We start from the raw sequence: 22,207 nt of genomic DNA, 5'->3' as shown, positions 1-22,207 counted from the left end.
GAGTGTAGCTGAAGGGAACATGCTATGGTTTAAGACACTGTATGCTATGGAGGAAAGTCAATTCCAGTAATTTGTTATAAGAGCTCACATATTTCGAATTAAGGCATTCTGGTAAGAACATGATTTATTTAAATTAATGTTTCACTTTTCTAAATATATAGATCTACATATGAAACCTTTTTTGCCTATGGTAACTAAGGAATTCATCCCTATTTGCATTCTCCATTTCGACTGAGGTAGACATCCCTCACTTTCACAATTAAATTGCATTCAACCTCTTCAGGCAAGAAAGTCAATGGCTCATTCTTTTCATAATTAAAGGCAGAGCACATGTTTTACTTCCAGTAAGGGCAAAGTAAGTCACATTGAACCAAACCTCCTGTAGCTAGCAATTATAAACCCTGGGAAACAACTTAAATAACTATCTAAAAGCACTTGAGGACACTAGAACTTATTCCTTATATCTAACTGTATGTTTGTACCCTTTAACCAATGGTATTCCATTGTGCATATATGCCACGTTTTGTTTATCCATTTGTCAGTTGATGGGCACTTAAGTCGATTCCCTATCTTGGCTATTGTGAATAGTGCTGCAATAAACATAGCGGTGCAGGTATCCCTTTGATATACCAATTTCCTTTCCTTTCGATAAATGCCCAGCAGTGTGATTGCTGGATCACATGGTAGTTCTATGTTTCGTTGTTTGAGAAACCTCCATACTGTTTTGATAGCACAGTAGGCTGACTATAGTTAATAATTTATTGTATATTTCAAAATAGCTAGAAGATTTGAAATACTCCCAACACAGAGAAATTATAAATGTTCAAGGCAATGGATATTTTAAATACGCTAATTAGATCATTACACATTATACGTATGTACCAAAATACCACATGTACCCCATAAATGTGTGTAATCATTATGTGTCAGTAAAGCTTTTTTTTAAAAACAATTTCCCATTAGTACCTATTTGTCTCCTTAGAATATTTATGAGATTATCGTAGTACATATTTTTATATCATGGTTTGCTTAGAGTACTGTATGATGTATACATTTTGATACCTTAATAATGACATTTCTGCGTTCTTGTTGCTTCATGCTAAGATTTAGTGGTGCTTATTTTCTGTAACTGTGTCACAGAATAATTAACATTTATTGTTCATTATTTTAAAGCACTTGAGAAAGACTGAAAGCCAGCAGAGATTGGAGAGAAGTTGACATTTGGAAGAAGAAATGTTTCTGGGCGCCTGCTTTTATGGCTTTTTGCCTGGTTACATGCGGAGTGGCTAAAACAGATAAATCTGTAGTCCCTGACCGGGGACCCACCCCTTTCTGCCCAGGAACCTGTCTGCCTCCTGCTGCCATTCATGTCGCCCAGGCTGTGGGTGCCAAGGGGCACCCTGCAGGCCAGCACTGAGCTGCCCTCAGCCACCCCTTGGCTTCCCTCCTATGCTCGTCGGTGCCCAAAGTCTGGGCTGCCAGTCCTATGGACCAGGGCGGGACCAGACTTGGGCTGGTGTCGGGCTGCCAGTCCTTCGGACTGGAGTGGGAACTTGTGGTGCCCTTTCTGGGCCCGCCCATGGCCACCCATGGAGCAACTGGCATGCACTTCCTCCCCTCCGAGGCCCATAAAAGCCCTGGGATAAGCCAGAGCTGAGCAGACATTGGGACGACCAGCTGCGGAGAGGAGCAGCCCACCCTAGGGCCTCCTCTCTGCTGAGAGCTGCAGAGACGATGAAGAGACAATGGGGAGATGATGGGATGACCTGCCTGCAGAGAGGAGCCACCCACTCTCTAGGGCCTCCTCTCTGCTGAGAGCTGTGCAGATGATGGGATTACCAGCTGCAGAGAGGAGCTACCCTCTCTGCTGATAGCTGAACACTTGTCGGGTTGACTTGCCTAGCAGAGAGAAGCTACCCTCTATGCTAGCAGCTGAACAGTCATTGAGACACCCTGGGTGCAGAAAGGAGCTGCCCCCTTCGGGTATCCTCTGAGCTGTTCTATTGCTCAATAACGCTCCTCTTCGTCTTGCCCACCCTCCACCTTATTCTTCCTGGGCACAGGATAAGATCTCAGGACCCACTGAATGAGGCTAAAGGATCTGTAACACAAACAGGGCTGAGAATGCCCCTTGCTCACCATGTTGCAGGCGAAGAGAAGGAAAGAAGAGCTACGGCCGTTTGGGAGCCCAGACTGAGGAGCTCACTGAGCCGGGGCTGTGACACTGTCTTTGAGGCTCTGCAGTTCCTGGCGTCTCCAAGCTTCCAGGCACCGCGGTGTTCCCTGGTGCCAACTGTGGAAGCTGTGGTGCACCTGGTCAAGTGGCAGCCCAGTGGAGAGCTAGCACCCATGCTGGCACCTGGAGCTCCCCACCCGCTGCAGCAGCCGGCATTTCTGACTGTGCAGTGGTTGGACAACACACTTGCTCACACACCCCTCGCTGCTCCATGCAGTCTCCTGTGGCAGGTGTGTGATCCAGGCCGGTAGCATGAGCTGAGCGCAGCCTGCCAGTTCGAGTGGGTGGAATGAGCCCAGTGGGCCCAAGAAAAACTCAAGCAAAGGTGCCACAGGCCACAGAGGTTTCCGGCCAGAAAAGTGACACCCCAAAGATCCTGTAAAAGTATGAACATCATAGAGTGTACTTGCACAAAACTAGATGGTATAGCCTACTACACACCTAGGCTATATGCTATAGTCTATTCCTCCTAGGCTACAAACCTGTACAGCATGTTACTGTACTGAATACTTTAAGCAATGGTAACACAATGCTAAGTATTTGCGTACCTAAACATAGAAGAGGTTCAATAAAAATATGGTATAAAAGATGCAAAATAGTCACCTGTATAGGGCAGCTCTATGATAATCTGATAGAACCACTGTCATATATGTGGTCCATCATTAACTGAAACATTGTGGGGCGAGAGAGAGAGAGAGAGAGAGAGAGACAGAAGCAGTAATGCTCATTGTTAACGAGAAACCCTAAACAACACACTTAGGTCCATTGATTGTCTTCCCAGATAACGGAGCAGAAAAATAATGGTACTCTGTGTAATTATAGGTTTTGAGTTCCTGGACATTAATTCACAAGTTTATTTCTCTAGGGAAAGTTGCTTAACTTCCCATAACCTCCGTACCCTGATCTGAATAATATCAACAATGAACAGTAACTTGAATAGCTGTAAGAATTAAATTAGTTAAATTACCTGTGGATTAAAATCCTTGTGCAAACGTCAGTAATCTTTTTCAGGCCACCTTCCAGAGAGAGCAACAACTCTGTTTTCATGTAAGCCTTGCTTAACACCTCAGGGACCAGCTCAACCATGTGGCTCCTACACCCAGGTTTCTGGCACAAGGTTTTTATTCCTATACTGAATATCATGTTGAGGGAGCACTCATGTGGATACAATTCTAGGACACCTTAAAACAATCACTCCTTAAGCTTTGGAAGCCCATCATCTGAAAGGGAGGCTAATGGGCATATTGTGAGGCGGGAAAGAGAGAGAAGCCCATTCCTGCTCATGACTTGATGTGTGACCCTGAAAAAGTATAGTGTTCTGTGGGTCTATCCTTGATCATCTGTAAAATGGGAATGTTACCTTCCTCAGAGAGCTCTGATGGGGGAAAAAGGAGAACCCCTACAGAAATGCCTGGCACATTGTAAGACTTGGAAAAACATTAATACTGCCCATTTCACTTCCTCCCATAAGAGAGACGTCTTTCAAATAAACTATACAGCGTATCTGTCTTAGAGAGCACCTGGAAATAATAGCCAGAAAAGAGAAATATACAGATATTTACCTAATGTATGAGTTTTGGGTGTCATTTTCGTGTCTTGGGAAAAGCAAGGAATTTTAAGAAGGAGAAGAAAATAATTTGCTTTTATTTCAGGTGATCTCCAATCTTCTTATTTCCTTTCTAGTTTGATACCAGAGGAGCATTTCCCACCAAGTCTTTTAAAAAGAGTATAAATGAGAATAAAGCAATATTGGCACCCATGGTGAACCAGAGGACCTTGGGTGAGTCCCTCATCCTGTGCTGGCCTCAGCTCTAACAGAGAAGAAGTCGCAATACAGAAACAGTGGTTGTGGGCGTGGAGTTTGTAGAGTGAGATACATGTGGATTTGTCCTTTAGTTGAGAGGCACTTAATCTCGAGTAAGCAATTTCTTTCTCCGGATTTCACCTTTCTTCTTGGGCTATATGGGAATTGGGATGGTCCTTGCCCCTTAAAGTTGACATGAGGATTAAATGGATCACTGCATTGAAAGCAAGCAGAGCAATGATATATTAGTCCATTTTCACATTGCTATAAAGAACTACGCGAGACTGTGCAGTTTATAAAGAAAAGAGGTTTAATCGACTCACAGTTCTGTAGGCTGTACGGGATGCATGGCTGGGGAGGCCTCAGAAAACTTACAATTATAGCAGAAGGCAAAGGGGAAGTAAGGCACAACATACATAGTGGCAGGAGGGGAGGGGGGGAGTGCCACACTTTTAAATCATCAGATCTTATGAGAACGCACTATCACGAGAACAGTAAGGGGGAAATTGCTACCTTGATTCAATCACCTCCCACCAGGCCCCTCCCCTGAAACTTGGGGATTATAATTTAACATGAGATTTGTGTGGGGGGACACAGAGACAAACCATATCAAATGCCCAGCGTCTTCTAGGGATGAACACACGTTTGCATCATTCATCGTATTTATTGTTACTCCTCCCAACCATCCAAAGGGAGACTCGTGTGAATGGGGTTTGCATTGCCAGGCAATGTAATTGTTCTGCGGTGCTGCACCTTCATCTTTGTTGGGAACAAACTAGTTGACATACAGTTTAAAGGAAGACTATAAAAAGCTCAGGAGCAGTCTCAGATATGTAACATTATTTAGTATAAAACAGATTTGGCATTTCCAATCCGTGCATTCAGATGCATGGTTCTAGAAATGAGACAGGTACATCTATACACGGTTTGATAGAAATCGAAGTTCAATACTTTCCCCATAGCAAATGATTTAATATTAATTAAAACATCAACAAAACAATACAGCATAAAACTGCGTATATATCACAGTTCTATGAAATGTCAATGCGATACATTTGCACGTGGGCAAGCAAACAAAAAATAAGGGAATGAAGTTCAGGAAAATGTTAACAGTTCTTTTTCCAGCGATGATGGGATTGTTGGTTATTGATATTTTCGTCTCTATAATTAACTGTATTTTAATCATTTGGTAAAATGAGTATACGTTTATGGTAGAATAAACCTTCAGCTTCTAAAATTTTTGTTACTAATCCAACATACCAAATATGCAAAATGTTATAGAGAGCTATAAAATGAACACTTGTGTATCCACTACCCAGGTTAAGCAATAAACTTGACGAATGTTTGAGCCCATCCCCTCATTTCACTTGTCCTTCCTTTACTCCTCAGACGCAACTCATAACAAGAATATGGTGTTTATATTCTCCATAAATTGTTTCATAATTTTATCGTGAATAAAAGCATTCTTAAAGTATTGTATATATGTTGTATGCATATATTTTCATACTGTAGGTGTCTTTATTCTCCTTATAATCATGATCTGAAATTACATTTTTCATATGAATATATGGTCTGATTCTTATAGGGCTAGGGTATTTATTTTCATGGTTATAGAATATTCCAGTATAAGAATGAGCCACAATGTATTTTTTTTGGACTAATGATAATGAACACTTTTGTTTTTCCTACAGCTTTGCTCTCACAGACAATGCTGAAGGTGCCACGACTACAGATGAGGCCATGTACGGACATGCCAGATATTCTATAGTGTCTTGCTACTCAAAGTGTGATCCATGAAATAGTAGCTTCAGCATTACCTGGTATATTAGGTATATACCAAGAAACAGAACCAACAAGGGGTGTGGGTGTGTGTGTGTGTGTGTGTCTCTCTCTCTGTGTGTGTGTGTGTGTGTGTGCACTTTTTTAGAAATCGGCTCCTGTGAACGTGGAGCCTGGAAAGCCTGCAGGGAAGGCTGGCAGGCTGGAGACCCAATGAAGAGCTGCAGTTCAAGTCTGAAGGCATTTTGCTGGCAGAATTCCCTCTTCCTCAAGGGAGGTAAATCTTTTTATTCCGGAAGGCCTTCAACTGATTGGATAAGGCCAACCCACATTGTGCAGGGTAATCTGCTTTACTCAAAGTCTACAGATCTAAATGGCAATCTCATCTAAAAATACCTTCTGTGAAGGTATTTTTAGAATAATGGAAGGTATTTGGAATAATGTTGGACCAAATATCTAGGTTCGTGTTCTTGGATGTGGCCATTGAAGGGGAGAAGGGTTCATATCCAACCACTGGCTTTCTCCACCACAGGGGTAACAGGAGGGTGGGATCATAAGGAGTGCTGCATGGAGGGGAATTCTGAGATCATTAATGGAATGATGCCATTAAGGCCTCATGAGCAGACAACTAGGATGAATGGAATCCATGTTTGCAAAGATCAGCAGCAGTTATGCAGTAGGGCTGAGGGCAGGAGCTATAGGCAGGAACCCCGGGGTAAGGGAATCAGTTGGAGGCAAGTTCTGGGACAGACTATTAGGAGTGCAGACTAATACACAGGAGCCAGAGGTATTCTGAGGGAAGGCACAAAATTTACTTGGAGATGAGGGATAGAAAAGGGCATCATCGAGGCCACTCACCCTGGTGTTCCTGCAGTTGCTCCTGGACTCCTTCCACACGGAGTTTCCTGTGCTCTGATGAAGACAGGGAGGGGTCCACCACCCGCCCACACCAGCAACCTTTGTAAGAAGTGCAGCTTTGCTGGGTGACTCTAATCCCAGCTACTCTTGAGGCTGAGGCTGAAGGACTGCTTGAGCCCAGGAGTTTGCACCCAGGAGTTAGAGTCCAGCCTGGGCAACATAATGAGACCCCAACTCTAAAAAAACTACACCCTGTTGGAGGTGTCTATAAACTTGATGCCATCATATGCAATGGGCAGGAAAACAAGTGACATATGGGAAATAATGCCTCTTCTCAGGGATGAGCCCTTATGAATCCCACAGCCCCAGCCTCCCTGCCACCCTATCCCTAAGGAGAGTGTGCCAAGGCCCAAGGAAAAGAACAGAGCAGCTGTGGATGGACTCTCCTGGCTGTGGCTGCTATATGCTCCTTTCTGTCCGAATCACAGTTTCCCCTCCACACTCCACACAATTAGCACATAAATGAAAAATGTCAAGAATAAAAGAAAGTCATCACTGCAGATCTACGTAAAATTATAGCATGATGACATGAATAGCTTTATGTTAATGACTTTGTTAACTAAAATGAAATGGATATTAAACTGTATCTGCATTATGATTTCATATAAAAATGTGTGCATATATATTTGTGTGCACATATATATTCAATTATTTATGACTGAATTGTTCTCAATGATTCTAAAAAACGGCTGCGTCAATTTACATGCTCGGAAGCAATGTATGTGAGTACTCTTATCTCCTCCCTCCAACTTCAGAAATAATCTTGGGAAGCATACACTTTGCCTCACCATTTAAACTTCCAAGATTGTGTCCTAATCGACCATTTGCAGAGAGACGTGTGTGTGTGTGTGTGTGTGTGTGTGTGTAGAGGTAGAGCGCACGAGAGATGAGAGAGTGAGTTCAGGTGTCAGAGTTAGCATGTGCTGGGAGGACAGGACCACAGGAAATCGTGGGAATTGGCAGGAGGATGAGTGACTGGAAGACCAGGACGTCAGAGCTGGCTAGGGAAGGAGGTCCAGGCTGTGGAAGCCTGATGATGTAGAGAGAGGAAGCAGAGGGGCCATGTGATGGGTTCCATGGTTCCTGTCCACAAAGGAGCCCTGGCAGCTCTGAGAGCCTGAGCTGAACAGACACTGTGGTTGCTGGGTAACATGTGAGGCCATCTCTAGTCCCCACGATGAGGCTGAGAAGCACACATTGTAGTCTCTGCTCCCTGGGTGAGAGGACCAAGGCTTAGAGAGGTACAGGAGCTTGTCTTTGACTACTGAGGCACTACAGGGAAGAACAAGGTTGGCATTATTCTTTTTGTAATGGCGACTATCCCCTTAGTTCCTAGTTTTATGAAATCCACACTCCAACATATAGATCCCTAATGTACACGTACACGAAGAACTGAAAAGTGGCAAGTGGTAAGAAGGTGGCAAGTGGTAGGAAATAACGTATGCCAAACACGAAAGTGGAGGCATAATTTGTAAACTGGTGGTACTTCTCCTGTCACCATTTACAGGACTGTGACTTGAGAACATCACACTGCTATTATTTTAATTTCAAAAAGTATGCCAGCTGATTGTCTAACGTGCAAGCATCACAGAAGTGTGGACAATAAATTGTGCAAATGTTTCATTCAACTCTTGCCTGCAGTTCGGAACTGCTAAATGCCAGTTGTTGAGAACTGACCATAAGGTGAGATTCTGTGCTACCGCTGTTTGTTTAGAAGTGAAAATAAATGGCTGAACCCCTTCAAGAACATGGACATGGAGCACCCGGTGTCAGCTCTCTGAGGAGTGTGCTGGGTAGATGGGCTGAGTCTTCCCCCCCCACCCCCTCCCCCGCCGCAGGTGCTCCCCTGAGACTCCTCCTCGAAAAGTGCACCTTTGGGAAAGGGAGGGGTTGGGACGGTGGATGGAAGCCCCTGGTGTGCCAAGGTAACATGCCTGCTTCTGTGGGCCTCCAGGTCGAGCATCTGACAGAGTCCCACTGTCTCTCAAGGCCAATCTCTGGAAGGAGCGTGTGTCCTTTCTCATGAGGATTTACTGACAAAATTACCTATGAAGGCAAGCCAGATTCGTGTATCTGCTAAGGCCAGCCAGGGATGAACAGGGATGCAGTGCTTTCAGCCCTGGCCCCGCTGGCTCACGGTTGGGGCAGGGGAAGAGCAATCCAGGGCACACAATGTACAACGTGTAACGTCACTCTTTATTATGAAAATTAAATGGTGATCATGAGTGGCGCAAATACACAGAGCAGCTGGCTCTTTGGATGGTTATGTCACGTGGCCTGCAAGTTAACGTTGGCTTCCTGGTCAGCCAGGCCTTAGGCTGGTGAAAAGAGGAAACAAAGAGGATGTGAACGAAGACAAAGAAGACATCGAAGGGCTCCTCTCAGGAGATTTGCTTGAAGGCCTCCGCGGGGATCTTGCCCTCGGTCTAGAGAAAGTAAAGAAAAGGAGTTGGTATGTTAGTAGAGCCAGGTGCCCCGGGTTCCATCGCCACACTACCCGGCCTCCATCTTCTTGGCCCTCCTGACGACCCAGAGACAGCTGTCTTTTACCTACTTGATTCCCAGACCTCACCTGGAGCATAGTGAAGACCTGGCCAGCTCTAGTGTAGTTCCACTCATTGTCCTGAAGGCACCTGGGGTGGGAGAAGAACAGGTGGTCTCCATGACTACCCCAGGACAGACACGCTGACTATGCAATGCCACCCTGAATCTATGCTACCTTTTTGCTGGGTCACATGTACCAATATGAGCACTATTGTAACAATGAAAAAAGGCCTAGGGAAAACCAAAACGCCTACCCCTGACATTAATGCCCACTAGAATTCAAATCAGAAACATAGGGGTATTCAAATGAACAAGGGAGCTTAATACATATTGATAAAGAAAGATGTTCAAGAAATAACAAGTGGAAATTCAATAATACGTTTCTTTTTTATTGAGATATAACGCACATACTGTAGCAGTCACCATTTTAAGGTGTACAATTCAGTGCTTTTAAGTCTATTCACAAGATTGTGCAACTATCACAACTATCTAATTCCAAACTATTTTTATCACCTCAAAAAGAAACTCCTTAACTGTTAGAGATCACTCCCTGTTCTCCCTCTTCCCCAGATCTTGGCAACCACTACTCTGCTTTCGGTCTCTACGGATCTGGCTATTCTGAACACTTCGTATGAATGGAATCATATAATTATGTGGCTTTTTGTGACTGGGTGCTCTCACTTAGCACATAATGTTTTCAGGCTTCATCCACGTCATAGCATATATCACAACTACATCCTTTTTTGTGGATGAATAATATTCTAATAATATTCCACCATATGGATGTACCACATTATCCATTCATCAGCTGAAGGTCAATCGACGTGTTTCCATTTTTTGGCTATTTGGAACAATGCCACTACGGAAATTCATGTGCAAGTTGTTGAATGGGCATATATTTTCATTTCTTTTGGTAGACACTTAGGAGTGGGATTACTGGATCATGTGGTAACTCCAAGTTTAAGATTTTGAGGAATTGCCAAAATCTTTTCCCCAGCAACTGCTCCATTTTATGTTCCCAGTAGTAATGCATGAGATTTCCAATTTCTCTGCATTCTCACCGACATTTGTAATGTTTCCTTTTATGGACTAAAGCTATCCTAGTGGGTATGAAGTGGTAACTCACTGTGGTTTCGATATGCGTTTCCCTAATGACTAATGATGTTGAGAAGATTTTCACGCGCTTCTTGGTCATTTGTATATCTTCTTTGGAGAAACGTCTATTCAAATCATTTCCCCATTTTTTAATTGGGTGGCTTGTCTGTTTGTTGTCGAGTTGTAAGGGTTCTTCTTGTCAGCAACGTGATTTGCAAATATTTTCTCTTGTTCCCATCAGTCGGTTTTCCGCTTTCTTGATAGTGTCTGCTGATGCACAAAAGCTTTTAATTTAGATGAAGTCCAATTTACCTATTTTTTCTTTGGTTGCTTGTGCTTTTGGTTTCATATGTAAGAAATGGTTGCCTAATTCAAGGTAATGAAGATGTACACTTACAGTGTTTTACAGTTCTAGCTCTTATTTTAGGTCATTGATCCATTTTCTGCCAGTGTTTGCACATGATGTGAGTTAGGGGTCAAAATTAATTGTTTTGCAAGTGGATATCCACTTCTCCCAGCACCATTTGTTAAGGAGACTATTTTTTTTTCTCCATTGGATTTTTTCAGCACCCTGAATGATAATCAGCTGGACATAAATACGTGAGATTATCTGTGGACTCTCAATTATAGTCCATTGATTCCCACGTCTGTTCCTATGTCGGTACCATACAGTCTTGATTAATGTAGTTTTGTAGCAAGTTCTGAAATGGGGAAGTGTGAGTCTTCTAACGTTGTTCTTCTCTTTCAAGATGGTTTTGGCTGTTTGGGGTCCACTGCATTTCCACATGAATTTTGGGATTACCTTGTCAATTTCTGCAAAGAAGTCAGTTGGGATTCTGCCAGGGACTGCAATGAATCTGTAGATTGTTCTGGGTGGTACTGCCATCCTAATGATATTAAGTCTTCCAATCTATGAACGTGGGATGCCTTTCCATGTATTTAGGTCTTCTTTAATTTTTTTCAGCAATGTTTTGCAGATTTCAGAGTATAAGATTTGCGCTTCTTCTCTTAAATTTGTTCCTACATACTTTATTCTTTTCGATGCTACTGTAGATGGACTTATTTTCTTAATTTCATTTTTTTGGATTGTCCATTGCAACTACATAGAAGTACAAATGATTTTTGTATATTGTATCTTTCAACCTTGCTGACCTGGTTAATCAGTAGTTTGTTGTGGTTGATTCTTTCAGATTTTACAAATGGAAGGTAATGTCATTTGGGCATTATGCCATTCAAAAAAATATTTACATATGCCAGTATAGAAGTATGATACCTTTTCCATGGGCCCACTTTTTTTGGAAGCAAAATATCCAGATAGTTATTTTTCCAAATCGCATGTGAGTTTCCATTACTCATTCCTCTGATGTCCCAATTCCCCCCATCCCCATGTACTCCCAGCACTCACTTCTGAGACCACTCCAGTTTCATCCCAGACTGGGCAGAGAAAGCCTGCACCATTTCCTGCTGCTCCTGGGAGAGGGAGGGCTCAGAGTTGGAGGACAGTGTGGACACTGGGATGAAGAAGGCACTCTGAGTCTCTTGGGGGCTGGCATCCCTCACAAACAGCTCGTCATTCACGATGCACAGACTGGAGGAAAGAAAAATGCACCCTCAAAATGGACAAGTAGATAATTCCGCACCCCCAACAACAGGATCCTTCTTAACCACTGCCGCTCAACAACCAAATTCCTTCCATATCCCCAACTGTGCCTGCCTCCCAGATTTTTTGGCTGGTACCCTCTAACCCTCCCACAGAGTCCACCTTTGGAGAGACTGTCTACCAGCTTCACTAGATTTTTAGATCCAACCCCAATGCATTTACCCTGTACAACAGCCCAAGGAAGTGGATAGTCTTATTCCAATTTTCAGAAAAAGGCACTGAATCACAGAGTGGTCGAATAAGTTGATCAAGGTCACACAGTTTGTGAGTGTTGGGGTGAGGAACAGAATCTGTATTCTGACTCCAGGGCCCACACTCTTAAACGCTAGGCTAGACTGCTCCTTGGATCTTCCTGTCGGCCTTCCACAATATTGAGAACACCCCGAGGACTGCACCCACCACATTTCCACAACGCTGGCCCCAAGCTTGGATGGGTGCTCCCACCCACAACACAGCACTAACCTGGAACTGCTGCCAGGGGTAGCAATGAAGGTCCGGGTGAAGGCGAGAACAGAACCCTGAGACTGTCCTTCCACTTCAAAGACAACAAACACCACCACCTTAGAGTTGCACAGGCTTTAACATGCTCACACGGTGATCCCCAGTCAGAGTCTTGCTTGACACTCACACAGAACGGGGGCGGGGGGGGGCAGACCAGGACAATTGTTCACTTGGAGTCAGGCAGATGTGGCAGGAATGGGGAGGGCAGCAACAGGAACAATCCGCTCCCAGTGACAGGGCCCCTATCATGTGTGGGGCCCTGTGAAAACCACAAGTTCACTTAATTCCTATTTCACGGTAGCCCAAGAGATAGATTATTAGCCCCGTTTTGCAAATGAGGAAGCTGAAGGGTTAAGTAACCAGCACAAATTCACAGAGTAAGGACCTGGGATGAGAGCTGTCAAACTCCACAGTCTGTGTCCTTAACGCACGCCTGAGCTGTGCAGGGCAAACAGGCATGGGCCTAGGTCAGATCAGGGTGGTTTGAGGGCAGAGTGGGGGTGGGAAAACACGGAAGGACGAAGAGGAAGGAAAGGAAAGGAACGAAAGCAGGGAAGCTGGGGGAGTTCTGAGAGGGAGCCCAGCCAGGGGGAGGGAGCAGTGGGGGATCTGGGGAGGGGACTACACAGACACTCACCTTCCTTGAAAACCCCATTGACAGAAAAGCAGAGCATCCGTTCCTGAAAAGGAAGCGCTCAGGTGCTCAGGATCCTCCTTAACCTCCTACCCACCTCTGGCTCTCTGGGCCTGCCCAAGGGAGGAAGCAGGTGCTCACCGTCTGGCACCACATGTCCACCAGGATGGAGCTGAGGTCATGCTGAGTTTTGGGCAACGCACTGAGGGAGTCCACAATGTCACGTTTTGTGCGCCTCAGCAGTTCCCCCTTCAGGTCTGTAGAGGAGAAGAGAAGCAAGGAATGGCAGTGGGGGCGGGGCGGGGCGGGGCGGGGCGGGGCGGGGGGGCTGCCACATCCTGGTCCTTGGCCCCTGTGATTGTTTCCATCACACCCCCTTACCTTGCCCACTCTTCCCCATCACACACTTACAGGGGTCCTTGAGTGCTTTCATATTCCTGCTATCCTCAAAGTACTTGCACAAGCTGTTCCTAGGAGAAAAAGAGGAGCAGGAGTGGGTGGTCCGGCCAGTGCGGGCATTTCCAGGAGTTGGCCTGTGTCTGCTGGGGAGACACACAGCCCCAGAGCAGGGTCTGAGCCGTGATACTCACGGGGCTGAGTCCTTGGGGTCGAAGGGAATAGCCAAGGAGAAGCAGGCCTCATTGTGGTAGGCACCGAGGAGACCCTGTCGATCTCCAGAGTCATAGATCGAGTAATACCTGTGGGGAAGCAGTGAGGACAGGCTATCTCTGTGGCCTGGGCCCCAGATGAGACTTGAAAACTCCCATGAGCTGACATGTGCACGGGTGACCCAGCCTGTCTCAGCCCTCCCCTTCCTCATGGTCCCAGGGATACTCACTGCTGCAGGAATTGCAGGACTAAATGCTTTAGGGTCTCAGATCCAGTAAAGTTTTGCTGAAATCAAAAGACAATTTGGATCTATGCGGTGGACAAAGCCTCCCTTACAGCAACCCAAATCTTGCTTGGTCCTTCTTCCTCACCTTGCAGGGTTTCATTGTCTCAGAGCTGTCAATGTCAACAATCATTGGTGCGGATAACTCTCGGCCGTCCTGGAGAAGGAAAGAGGAAGTCAGCAGTGGAGACCAAGGAGGTGGAGCTGGATGACCGATAAGATGAACATGCCCAGGGAGACAAGCATCAGAGGCCAGGTGGGAAATGGCCCTGGAAATTCCAGTGGGTGGCTTTCTCATGGGGTGCTGGACATCTCTACTATTACATGCAAATGTGTGTGGGGGGGGGCGGCGGGGGGGACATATTTTCCAGGGAGAATATTCTTGTCTTTTTCAGGAATCCATGCCTGTAAAATGGATGAGGGTCTGATACAAGCATGTAATCTAGGCAAGACCCAAAGGACTTGAGGGCAGGTGTGGAGCTCATTTTCTTGAGTAAGAGGAGACAATGATGACGGTATTATACATACTTACCAGGCGTAACAACTTGGGGAAACAATCCCGGATGGCACTGTCCAAAACCAAAAATTGAACGAAGTGACTGACAGTTCAGGGTTGCACAGTCTCTCTTCCACTCCCTCTCACACTCCTCCCTCTCCTTCCTCCTGGTTAGCCTCCATCTAGACTGTCCTGACTCCCTTTCCTTTTCTCCAGTGCCACAAGAAGCAGCATTGGGAGCCCAGGCTCCAGGGCTTTCTTCCCCTCCCTTCTTCCCTCCCTCCCTCCCCTTTGCCCAAGTCCCCGTGGAAGGCTCTGCAGGGAGCAGGAAATGGGGTGGCAGCCCAGGGCTCTGCTACCTCACTGGCTGTCCATCAACCTGCCTGACCAGGCCCTGGCCAAGACCAGGTCAGCCCTTAGGGACGGCCCAGGATGCTGGGACACGGAGGTGAGTGAGGCCGGACTCAGGAGGCAGGAAGGGGAAGGCAGAGGGGATGACAACAGAAACGGGGTGAAGGTAGGGGAGGGACGGATGGGTGAGACATAGGAGAGGAGAGACAAGGGAGAAACAGGATGCAATGCCAAGGGAAGGGAAAGACTCTCTACCGTGGAGGTGGAGTTCAGGGGGGAATAGAGGAGAAAAGGGCTCCCCTGCTGCAGCCCTTTCCCTCACTGCTCCCTGGCTGGCCCTGGGGACCGAGGCAGGAAAGGAAAACATGCGCCTGTTGGGCTGGGGCCCACTGGATGCAGCTGGAGCCTTTCTCACCTGTGTGAGCCCAGTCTGAGCTGGGCATGGGAAACAGAGCAGCCACGGGGACAGGAGACCTTCTCCCGGGAGGAGTGAAGAGTCAGGCCCCAGCTCAGCATGGGGTTCAGAGTCTGGGGACCCCCTCTCCAGACCACTGCATTCTCTTCTGAGGGTCCCTGACTCCTGTGCCCCTCTGCTGACGCCTTGACCGAGGAATGCTACCCATCTCGGGCTACCCAGGGCTCCTCTGAGGGCCCAGGCAGGACGATGTGAGGTGTGGAGGGAAGGAGGGGCAGTGCCCTGAGAGGCCTGTCCTTCTGTCTCCTCAACCTCCTCTGCCCTCTGCCTTCCACTCCTGCCTCAGGAACATGGCCCGCTTCTGGCCCCTTGACTCAGGAAACCCAGGTTTCTCCCCAAGGAGGGCCCAGCTCCTGGCATTGGGCCAGAGGAAGAGATGGCATGACAGCAGCCACCCAGGGCCCCAGCCCTCAGTATGGGGCAGGGAAGCCCCCATGCCAGCCCAGGACAGGTGGGGGGACCTTTTTGGAGCAAGAGAAGGAGAACCCCTCTCGGGACAGGGGAGGGAAGCCCCATCTCAGCATGGAGGCAGGAAGGCCTGTCTCAGCATGAGGCCCCGGACTAAAGGACTCTTCTCGGTCCAGGGCACCAGCATCTGAATACTGCTGGTCCTGGGGAGATGGGGGAGCCCCACTTCCTGGAGCACACTCACAGAGGGTGCACTGGAGGAGGCTTGGTGGAGACAGGTGGGAAACACACCCCAGAGCAGGTGAAAAAGGGACCATGTCAGAGGAAGGAAAGGAGACCTCTAAGCACAGATGAGTGAGTGACATAGAGAGAGGACTGTGTGTGTGTGTGTGTGTGTGTGTGTGTGTTGTGTGTGTGTGTGTGTGTAGGAGGGGGGTTTGTGGTCCTCCCGGAGGACCAAGGCTGCTACTTCCTGCAGAAGGGCACCTTCAGACACAGCTCAGTCACCCAGGGAGCAAAGGTGCCCAGGAAGGGCGACAGGGGTTGCCACTGACCTTACATAGGCGCACTGGTCCGAGAAGGTGTCGCACAAGGGGTTCCCTTCTAGCCATAGCTCTTCGAGCTTCAGCCCTTTCACCTTGCCCAACTCCCACACCGACTCCAGCTAAGAAAGATGGGGAGGAAACTGAAGGAGGGCCAGGGAAAGAGAGACACCTGGAACCTTGGGTTCCAAATTCCCCCAGTCCTCACGGTCACCCACAGGTACCACTGCCTGCCTGTTGCCACTATCCTGATGTGTCCTGCCCTCCACCCAAAGTTGATCTGGCTCCCCCTTCTCACCTTATTTTTGGAGAGGTTCAGGGTCTTGACTTTGGGAGCCTTCTCTATAATGTCAGAAAGGCCATCCAGCTGGTACAGTTTGTTGTTGCACAAGTTCAAAGACAACAGCTTTGGGTCAAGAAGAGTTAGAGGGGCGGCTACTATCTTGGGCCTCAGAGACAAATCTTCCCTCCACCTTATCTCTTCCACCCCTCTAACTAAATACCAGCACTGAGCCTAAGGCTTCACCTCAGGGAAATTTCTTTCAATGATCTTCAGGGTGGCAGCCATGCAGTTTCTTCGATTCAGGATTATATCAATGTCACGGCCCATCAAGTCTTGAAGAAGCCAAGAGAAGGGGATCAGAAGGCTGGGAGGGCCCTGGCTGGACCAGAGCCAGCACCAACCCCTCTGTAAATTGCCATTCCTAAGTCTCCCTCCTAGCCAGAGCTCTCTGCCCCTGCTTGTCTTAGAATTGTTGCTGTCAGCCTTACCTGGGTCAAAGCGGAGATTCTGGAGATCAAGAGCTTGCTGGGAGACATTGTACCGTTTGTTCATGGTCAGCTGCAGAGATAGAGATGAAGACAAGAGGCTCTGAGGCTCTGGTGGTGGTGGTGGTGGCGGCGGTGGTGGTGGCGGTGGTGACAGGGAAAGAGGGGGCCAGGGGAAGAAGTGGTGGGTCCAGGAAGCGGGCATACAATGATCCCGGAGTCTGTATTACCTTTAGCATCTCCATTTGGCCTGGCTTCAACTTATTCTTCACAGAGTAGGGCGCAGTAGAATGATTGACAAATATACATATCTGCAGGAAGGCAGGGTGGTAAGTACCAGGACCTCTCATCCCAAAGAGGATGACAGGCCCCCTGGCCTGTCCTCCTGCCCAGAGACTAAGTACAGGGAATGCCCTCGGCACGCACCTTTTGGTTCTCGTCATCACAAATCTTATAACTGACATCCTTCAATGCGGAGGCAGCACTAGCATCCTGGACAAAGAAGCATGCCCGATTTCGGACGTAGTGGAACTACAGGGAGTGAAGGCAAGAGCAACAGCGTCAGAGGCCAATGGCCCCTGCTGAGCCAGGCCTCTCCCTGTCCCCCGTGCCCACTCATCTGGCTTCACCATCCTCTCTTACATCAACCGGAGTGAAGGGGTCACTGCAATGGCTCCGGATTGAATTCATTAGCCATGCCTTGTCATACTTTATCCCGTAAGGAATCTAAGGGTAAAAAGAAGAAATAGGAGGGAAGGGAGAGACAACATGGAACTAAGGATGGAGAACAGAACCAACCAGCTGGGTTTTTTTTTCTTTTTTTTTCCAACCTTCTAGTTAGCTTAGACTTCTAAAGAAAGGACCGCTGACAGGATTTCTTATTTTTGTGCCAACTATGGATGCCCTAAACTCCCTTTCCCCCCATTCCGAAGCTCTCCTCCAAATAATCAACCTAGGGTGTTTTAAGTGGTCTTCCTTCTATCAGGTTCCAGAATAGTCTACCTAATGCAGACCCCACCAAGATACTCACTGTGACCTTGAACCAGTTCCTTGTGTATCCATCCTGTGTGTTCTGCCTCATTTTTCTCTTTGGAGGTTTTGTATTTCTCCACGCGGTAAAACGGATTTCGTCTTCACTATGCCATTTCATTCCTCTTTCGCATCGGATGCTATAAGGAGTGCTGTGGGGAAGAGGAGAGAAGGCGGGTATCCATTAAATCTAAGAAAGTCTTCTATACATGCTCGACTCACTGACGCCAGGGCTACAGTTAGGATTGCTCAGCCACTGTTCCACTCCCAACATTCTTCAGTTCTCTAATGAGAGAAGAAAAGGAAGACCACAGAGAATGAAAGGGTCGCACAGTCCCGGGGGCTGCTGCGTGCAAAGCAGGCTGCCTGGTCACTTACTGTCTTAGTTGTTGGTCCTTGTGGACATCCCTCATCTCCATGCTTCCATCATTCTCCTGGCAGTGTGAAGGTGGGCGCTCATACCCACCATGTTCATAATGACAGTTCCTCCCGTCAAAATTATCCCGGAAAGAACTCCCACCTTTCTTTCTTCCTTGAAAAGTGCTACCATGGTCATGGCATTCTGCAGCTGAGAACAAAAAGACAAGTTTGAGACACATCAATGGTCCACTTACCATGTACCATGTCGTGAGCTAACTCCATGGTAGGGCTAGCAAAGTGCCAACCCGCCACATAAGCCCCAGAAAACAAACTCCTCTGCCTGTCCAGATACAAGAGCCTTATCTCACAGGTGCCACAATCAGGGGAGGAATCTTGGAAGAGGAAGCAACTGTGTTGAACCTCTTAAGAAATGGAGCAGGAATTATAAAGAACAGAGGTGCGTGTGTCCCTGGGTTAGACTAGATACCAGCCACACACCTGGAAGGGGTCCTCATCTTGCCTTCCCTCAGCCTTCTCTAATCTAACAACCACACCAACACCTGGGAGACAAGCTCTCTCGCACCTCCCAAATCCAATCCCCAAATGCATTCTGTGAACAATCAGCAAGCTGTACTTCTTTGCCGGTGCAGTACAAGCTTTAATGACAGGTGGGTCTGATGTAACAGCTTCCCAAGCTGCCCTCCTGCCTCCAGCCTTGCCCTCAACAATACTCAGTTTGAAATATCCAGAGCAAGCTTTCTTTTTGCCCAGCCCGAAATGCTTTCAGCCCAAGACACAACTCTTTCTAAGCAAGTGACAGAATTACTGGAAAGAAAATCAGCAGATACTGAAAACCACTACAGTAACAGGATCTAAATGACATAAATAAAACACCGTACCCGACACACTGTACCCAACAACAAAAACAGAGCATGTATTTTTTTTTCCCCCTCTACTGTCTTGTAGCATTCACGAAGGTAGACCATCTCCTGGACCATCGTCAAACAGACCTCAACCAATTTCAAAATGTACACCTTGTCTCAGGGCACTCTTATGAATAAAATTTCGGTCACTGTTGACCTCTCTGCAATGTACTGGTTATGGCCAGGCCTCAGATGAACTTCTGTAGGGGGCGTCATTGCTTTCAGTGTGTGTGACCCACTGTCAGGACAGTCCTGCTCCTCTCGACTGCTGGGACTTTCCCTGTGTGCCATTAGAAGTGAAATTAAATGTGGGCAGAGCATCTGACCTAGACACTCCTGATGCTTGGTCCCCACAACTTGGAAGTGGGGCTGGAGTGCTCTCTTTCTCTCACACTCTACATCCAACCCATCAGGATGGATGTATCTTCTCTTGGCTCTACCTTTAAAATATATCCAGAGTCTGGCCACTTCTCACCCCCTCCATTGCTACCTACCCTGGCCAGGTCACCGACATCTGTCTCCTGGATTATGCTGCCTTCCAAGTTGTCCTTCTGCTTTTGCCCTTGACTCCCCTACCATCTATTTTCAACACAGGAGGCAGAGTGATTTTTTAAGGTGTAAGTCAAATCTTGTCATTCCTTTACTCAAAATCCTTTAACCGGGGTTTGGAGCCCATCAGTATGTTAAAAAGTTAGGAGTCCATAACACTACTCAACAACAACAACAACAACAACGAAGACCCCTATTGGTGAAATTTGGAGGATGTCCAGAAACCAACTCACTTTCATGAAAGTCCATAAATGAAAGGGAAAAAAATCAAAGACTAAAGTGAGGGTTAAGGGCACACGGTCAATATATGGAGCACAGGAAGAGTCAGAGTCATTTTTGAGAACACACATTACTTCACAAATAACGTCACCGAGGGGAAGAAGGTGTAAAAGTGTAAGCTAGCCAACAGCTACAGCCACAGCCTCAGGCAAGGCCTTGTGTTGGAAGAGAGCACATGTGATAAAAAGCCACAGAGGGACCGGACAGAGAGAGATGCTGGAGACAAAACACACACAGGTGCACATCCACTTGCTGAACTCTGGCATCTCAGCACAATCCCTGTCTCGCAGTCGTGTTGCCAGAATTACAGGCGATCTCAAGAGTATTATAAAGCAGCTAGTACTTCTCACCCAGACCGCCTGGGTTTCCCCTCAAGCCCCACCATGTACTGGCTGATCCCCCCATACAGACATAGTAGTGAGTAAACTTTATGATATCACATGCATTCCTACTGGTACTTCCTGTGCTAGTTTGGAATTCTGCCTACATCCCTGCCATGCCACTGAGTGCATGGCATCAGCATCCCTGCTATGGCAGGGAAAGAACGGGATAAGAAGAAAACCAACCCTTGCCCAGTGGCAACCAACATCTGCTCAGTGTTGGGCAGACTCACTAGGTTTCTCTTGACCTCCTCACAGAAATCCCATGAGAATTCTATCCACAGTCCCTTTTCAGATCATGAATATTCGGTTCACAGATGTCAGGTACATTTCCCAGCCAGGTAAGTGGCAGAACAGGAATTATGTCCTCACGTATATTGGTCTGCCTCTATACCCTGAGTGCTCCTCCAGAGACTGCACTCGTTCTCCCTTAAATGGCAAGCTTTCAGGTCTCATTGACAGATTTTTTTGTGAGCAGGCCAGGGACGATGTTTTGTGCTAGTCACTCCTGTTGGGGTGGGAAACAGGTGTCTTGGATAAGGTGGAGATCTTTGTCTTGGACCAGATGGGTGTAATCTGTTTGGGCCATGGGTTTTCCGATTAGGAGTCACTTTGGGCTGGTAGTGTCTGGCATAGAATAAGGGCCTAATTAATAATTGTTAAATGAATGCATTTGATGTAGGTTTGGGATCATCGACAAAACCACTTTTGAGAATACATCCATCTGAACCATTTCTACCGACCTCTATTTACATTCATTCCAGAGCTATTCGGGCTGCAGCACTATTTCATAACCTGCCTGCAAAACTAGGACAAATTAATTTTTTTCTTCTGCAACATTAATATCTTTTCATTAATGTATCCTTGGAAATAGAACTAAGTACCTCCCTGCAGACTGTGGCTAGAACTGCAGCTTTGAAGATCTCAGAGAAGGAGGCTTTTGCAAATAGTGCTGACAGAAATGAGGAGAGGCGTTCCCTGAATCCAGCAGACAGAGCTTTCTGGACATCTGGTCTCTGTAGGAAGAATGCTCTGGACCTACAGGCATGTTGTGTTCACTCAGCCTTGTGGCAGACAGGAAGCATCATCTCTGTCTCAGAGAAAGGGAAGGATGTGTGGTCTGTGTGTCCGTGTTGCCCATGCGAGCAAGTATTAGTGTTTTGTGTTACATGCTTCTACAATTAGGTTACAGATACATGTACTCCAAATCATGTTGGTAAACACACTGCCACACAACACTGGATCCCACTGCACATTTCTTTTCGTGTGTTATGTATTACATATGGCCAAATTTTGTTTCTTGTTCAAAATATGCTTTTTAGTGCTTTTTTTCTTTTTTACCTCTCGGTGTTTTGATATTTGAACTGATAGTTTTAAAATAAGAAAGTAAGAGAGTTCCCTGTACACAAAAGTAATGGAACAATATCCACAGGTTGACCAGGGTTACAGAGCACCCCCAGCGGGGGTGGCCAAAAAACCCAGTGGAACACAGCCAGGGCTTCAAAGTGGGTTTAAGATTTTGAGTCCCCGCTCTACAGTTTCCCAGGAGAAGCACATGAGTACTTTTAAGCATAAAGTGATATT

At 46.8% G+C, this 22,207-nt stretch overlaps 1 protein-coding gene across 1 annotated transcript in view; it reads right to left on the bottom strand.

The window, feature by feature from the left end:
- Positions 1 to 8,912: 8,912 nt before the first annotated feature.
- Positions 8,913 to 22,207, bottom strand: part of LOC100598965 (nuclear RNA export factor 2) — a 38,364-nt gene continuing 25,069 nt past the window's right edge. Inside the window, exons 3-22 of the mRNA XM_030807081.1 lie at positions 18,511 to 18,700; positions 18,134 to 18,284; positions 17,746 to 17,829; positions 17,530 to 17,634; positions 17,334 to 17,414; positions 17,107 to 17,176; positions 16,862 to 16,950; positions 16,634 to 16,741; positions 16,348 to 16,457; positions 14,596 to 14,632; positions 14,152 to 14,220; positions 14,010 to 14,065; positions 13,762 to 13,869; positions 13,583 to 13,641; positions 13,313 to 13,428; positions 13,175 to 13,217; positions 12,499 to 12,571; positions 11,782 to 11,964; positions 9,310 to 9,370; positions 8,913 to 9,163 (exon numbers count right to left, since the gene is read on the bottom strand). Coding sequence (XP_030662941.1) covers positions 9,119 to 9,163; positions 9,310 to 9,370; positions 11,782 to 11,964; positions 12,499 to 12,571; positions 13,175 to 13,217; positions 13,313 to 13,428; positions 13,583 to 13,641; positions 13,762 to 13,869; positions 14,010 to 14,065; positions 14,152 to 14,220; positions 14,596 to 14,632; positions 16,348 to 16,457; positions 16,634 to 16,741; positions 16,862 to 16,950; positions 17,107 to 17,176; positions 17,334 to 17,414; positions 17,530 to 17,634; positions 17,746 to 17,829; positions 18,134 to 18,284; positions 18,511 to 18,700 — 1,838 coding nt within the window. The 3' untranslated portion in view covers positions 8,913 to 9,118. The remainder of the gene's footprint in view (positions 9,164 to 9,309; positions 9,371 to 11,781; positions 11,965 to 12,498; positions 12,572 to 13,174; positions 13,218 to 13,312; positions 13,429 to 13,582; positions 13,642 to 13,761; positions 13,870 to 14,009; positions 14,066 to 14,151; positions 14,221 to 14,595; positions 14,633 to 16,347; positions 16,458 to 16,633; positions 16,742 to 16,861; positions 16,951 to 17,106; positions 17,177 to 17,333; positions 17,415 to 17,529; positions 17,635 to 17,745; positions 17,830 to 18,133; positions 18,285 to 18,510; positions 18,701 to 22,207) is intronic.

Source organism: Nomascus leucogenys, chromosome X (assembly GCF_006542625.1).
Source record: "Nomascus leucogenys isolate Asia chromosome X, Asia_NLE_v1, whole genome shotgun sequence".
Taxonomy (NCBI): Eukaryota; Metazoa; Chordata; class Mammalia; order Primates; family Hylobatidae; genus Nomascus; species Nomascus leucogenys.
This window is presented reverse-complemented; position numbering and strand designations above follow the sequence as displayed.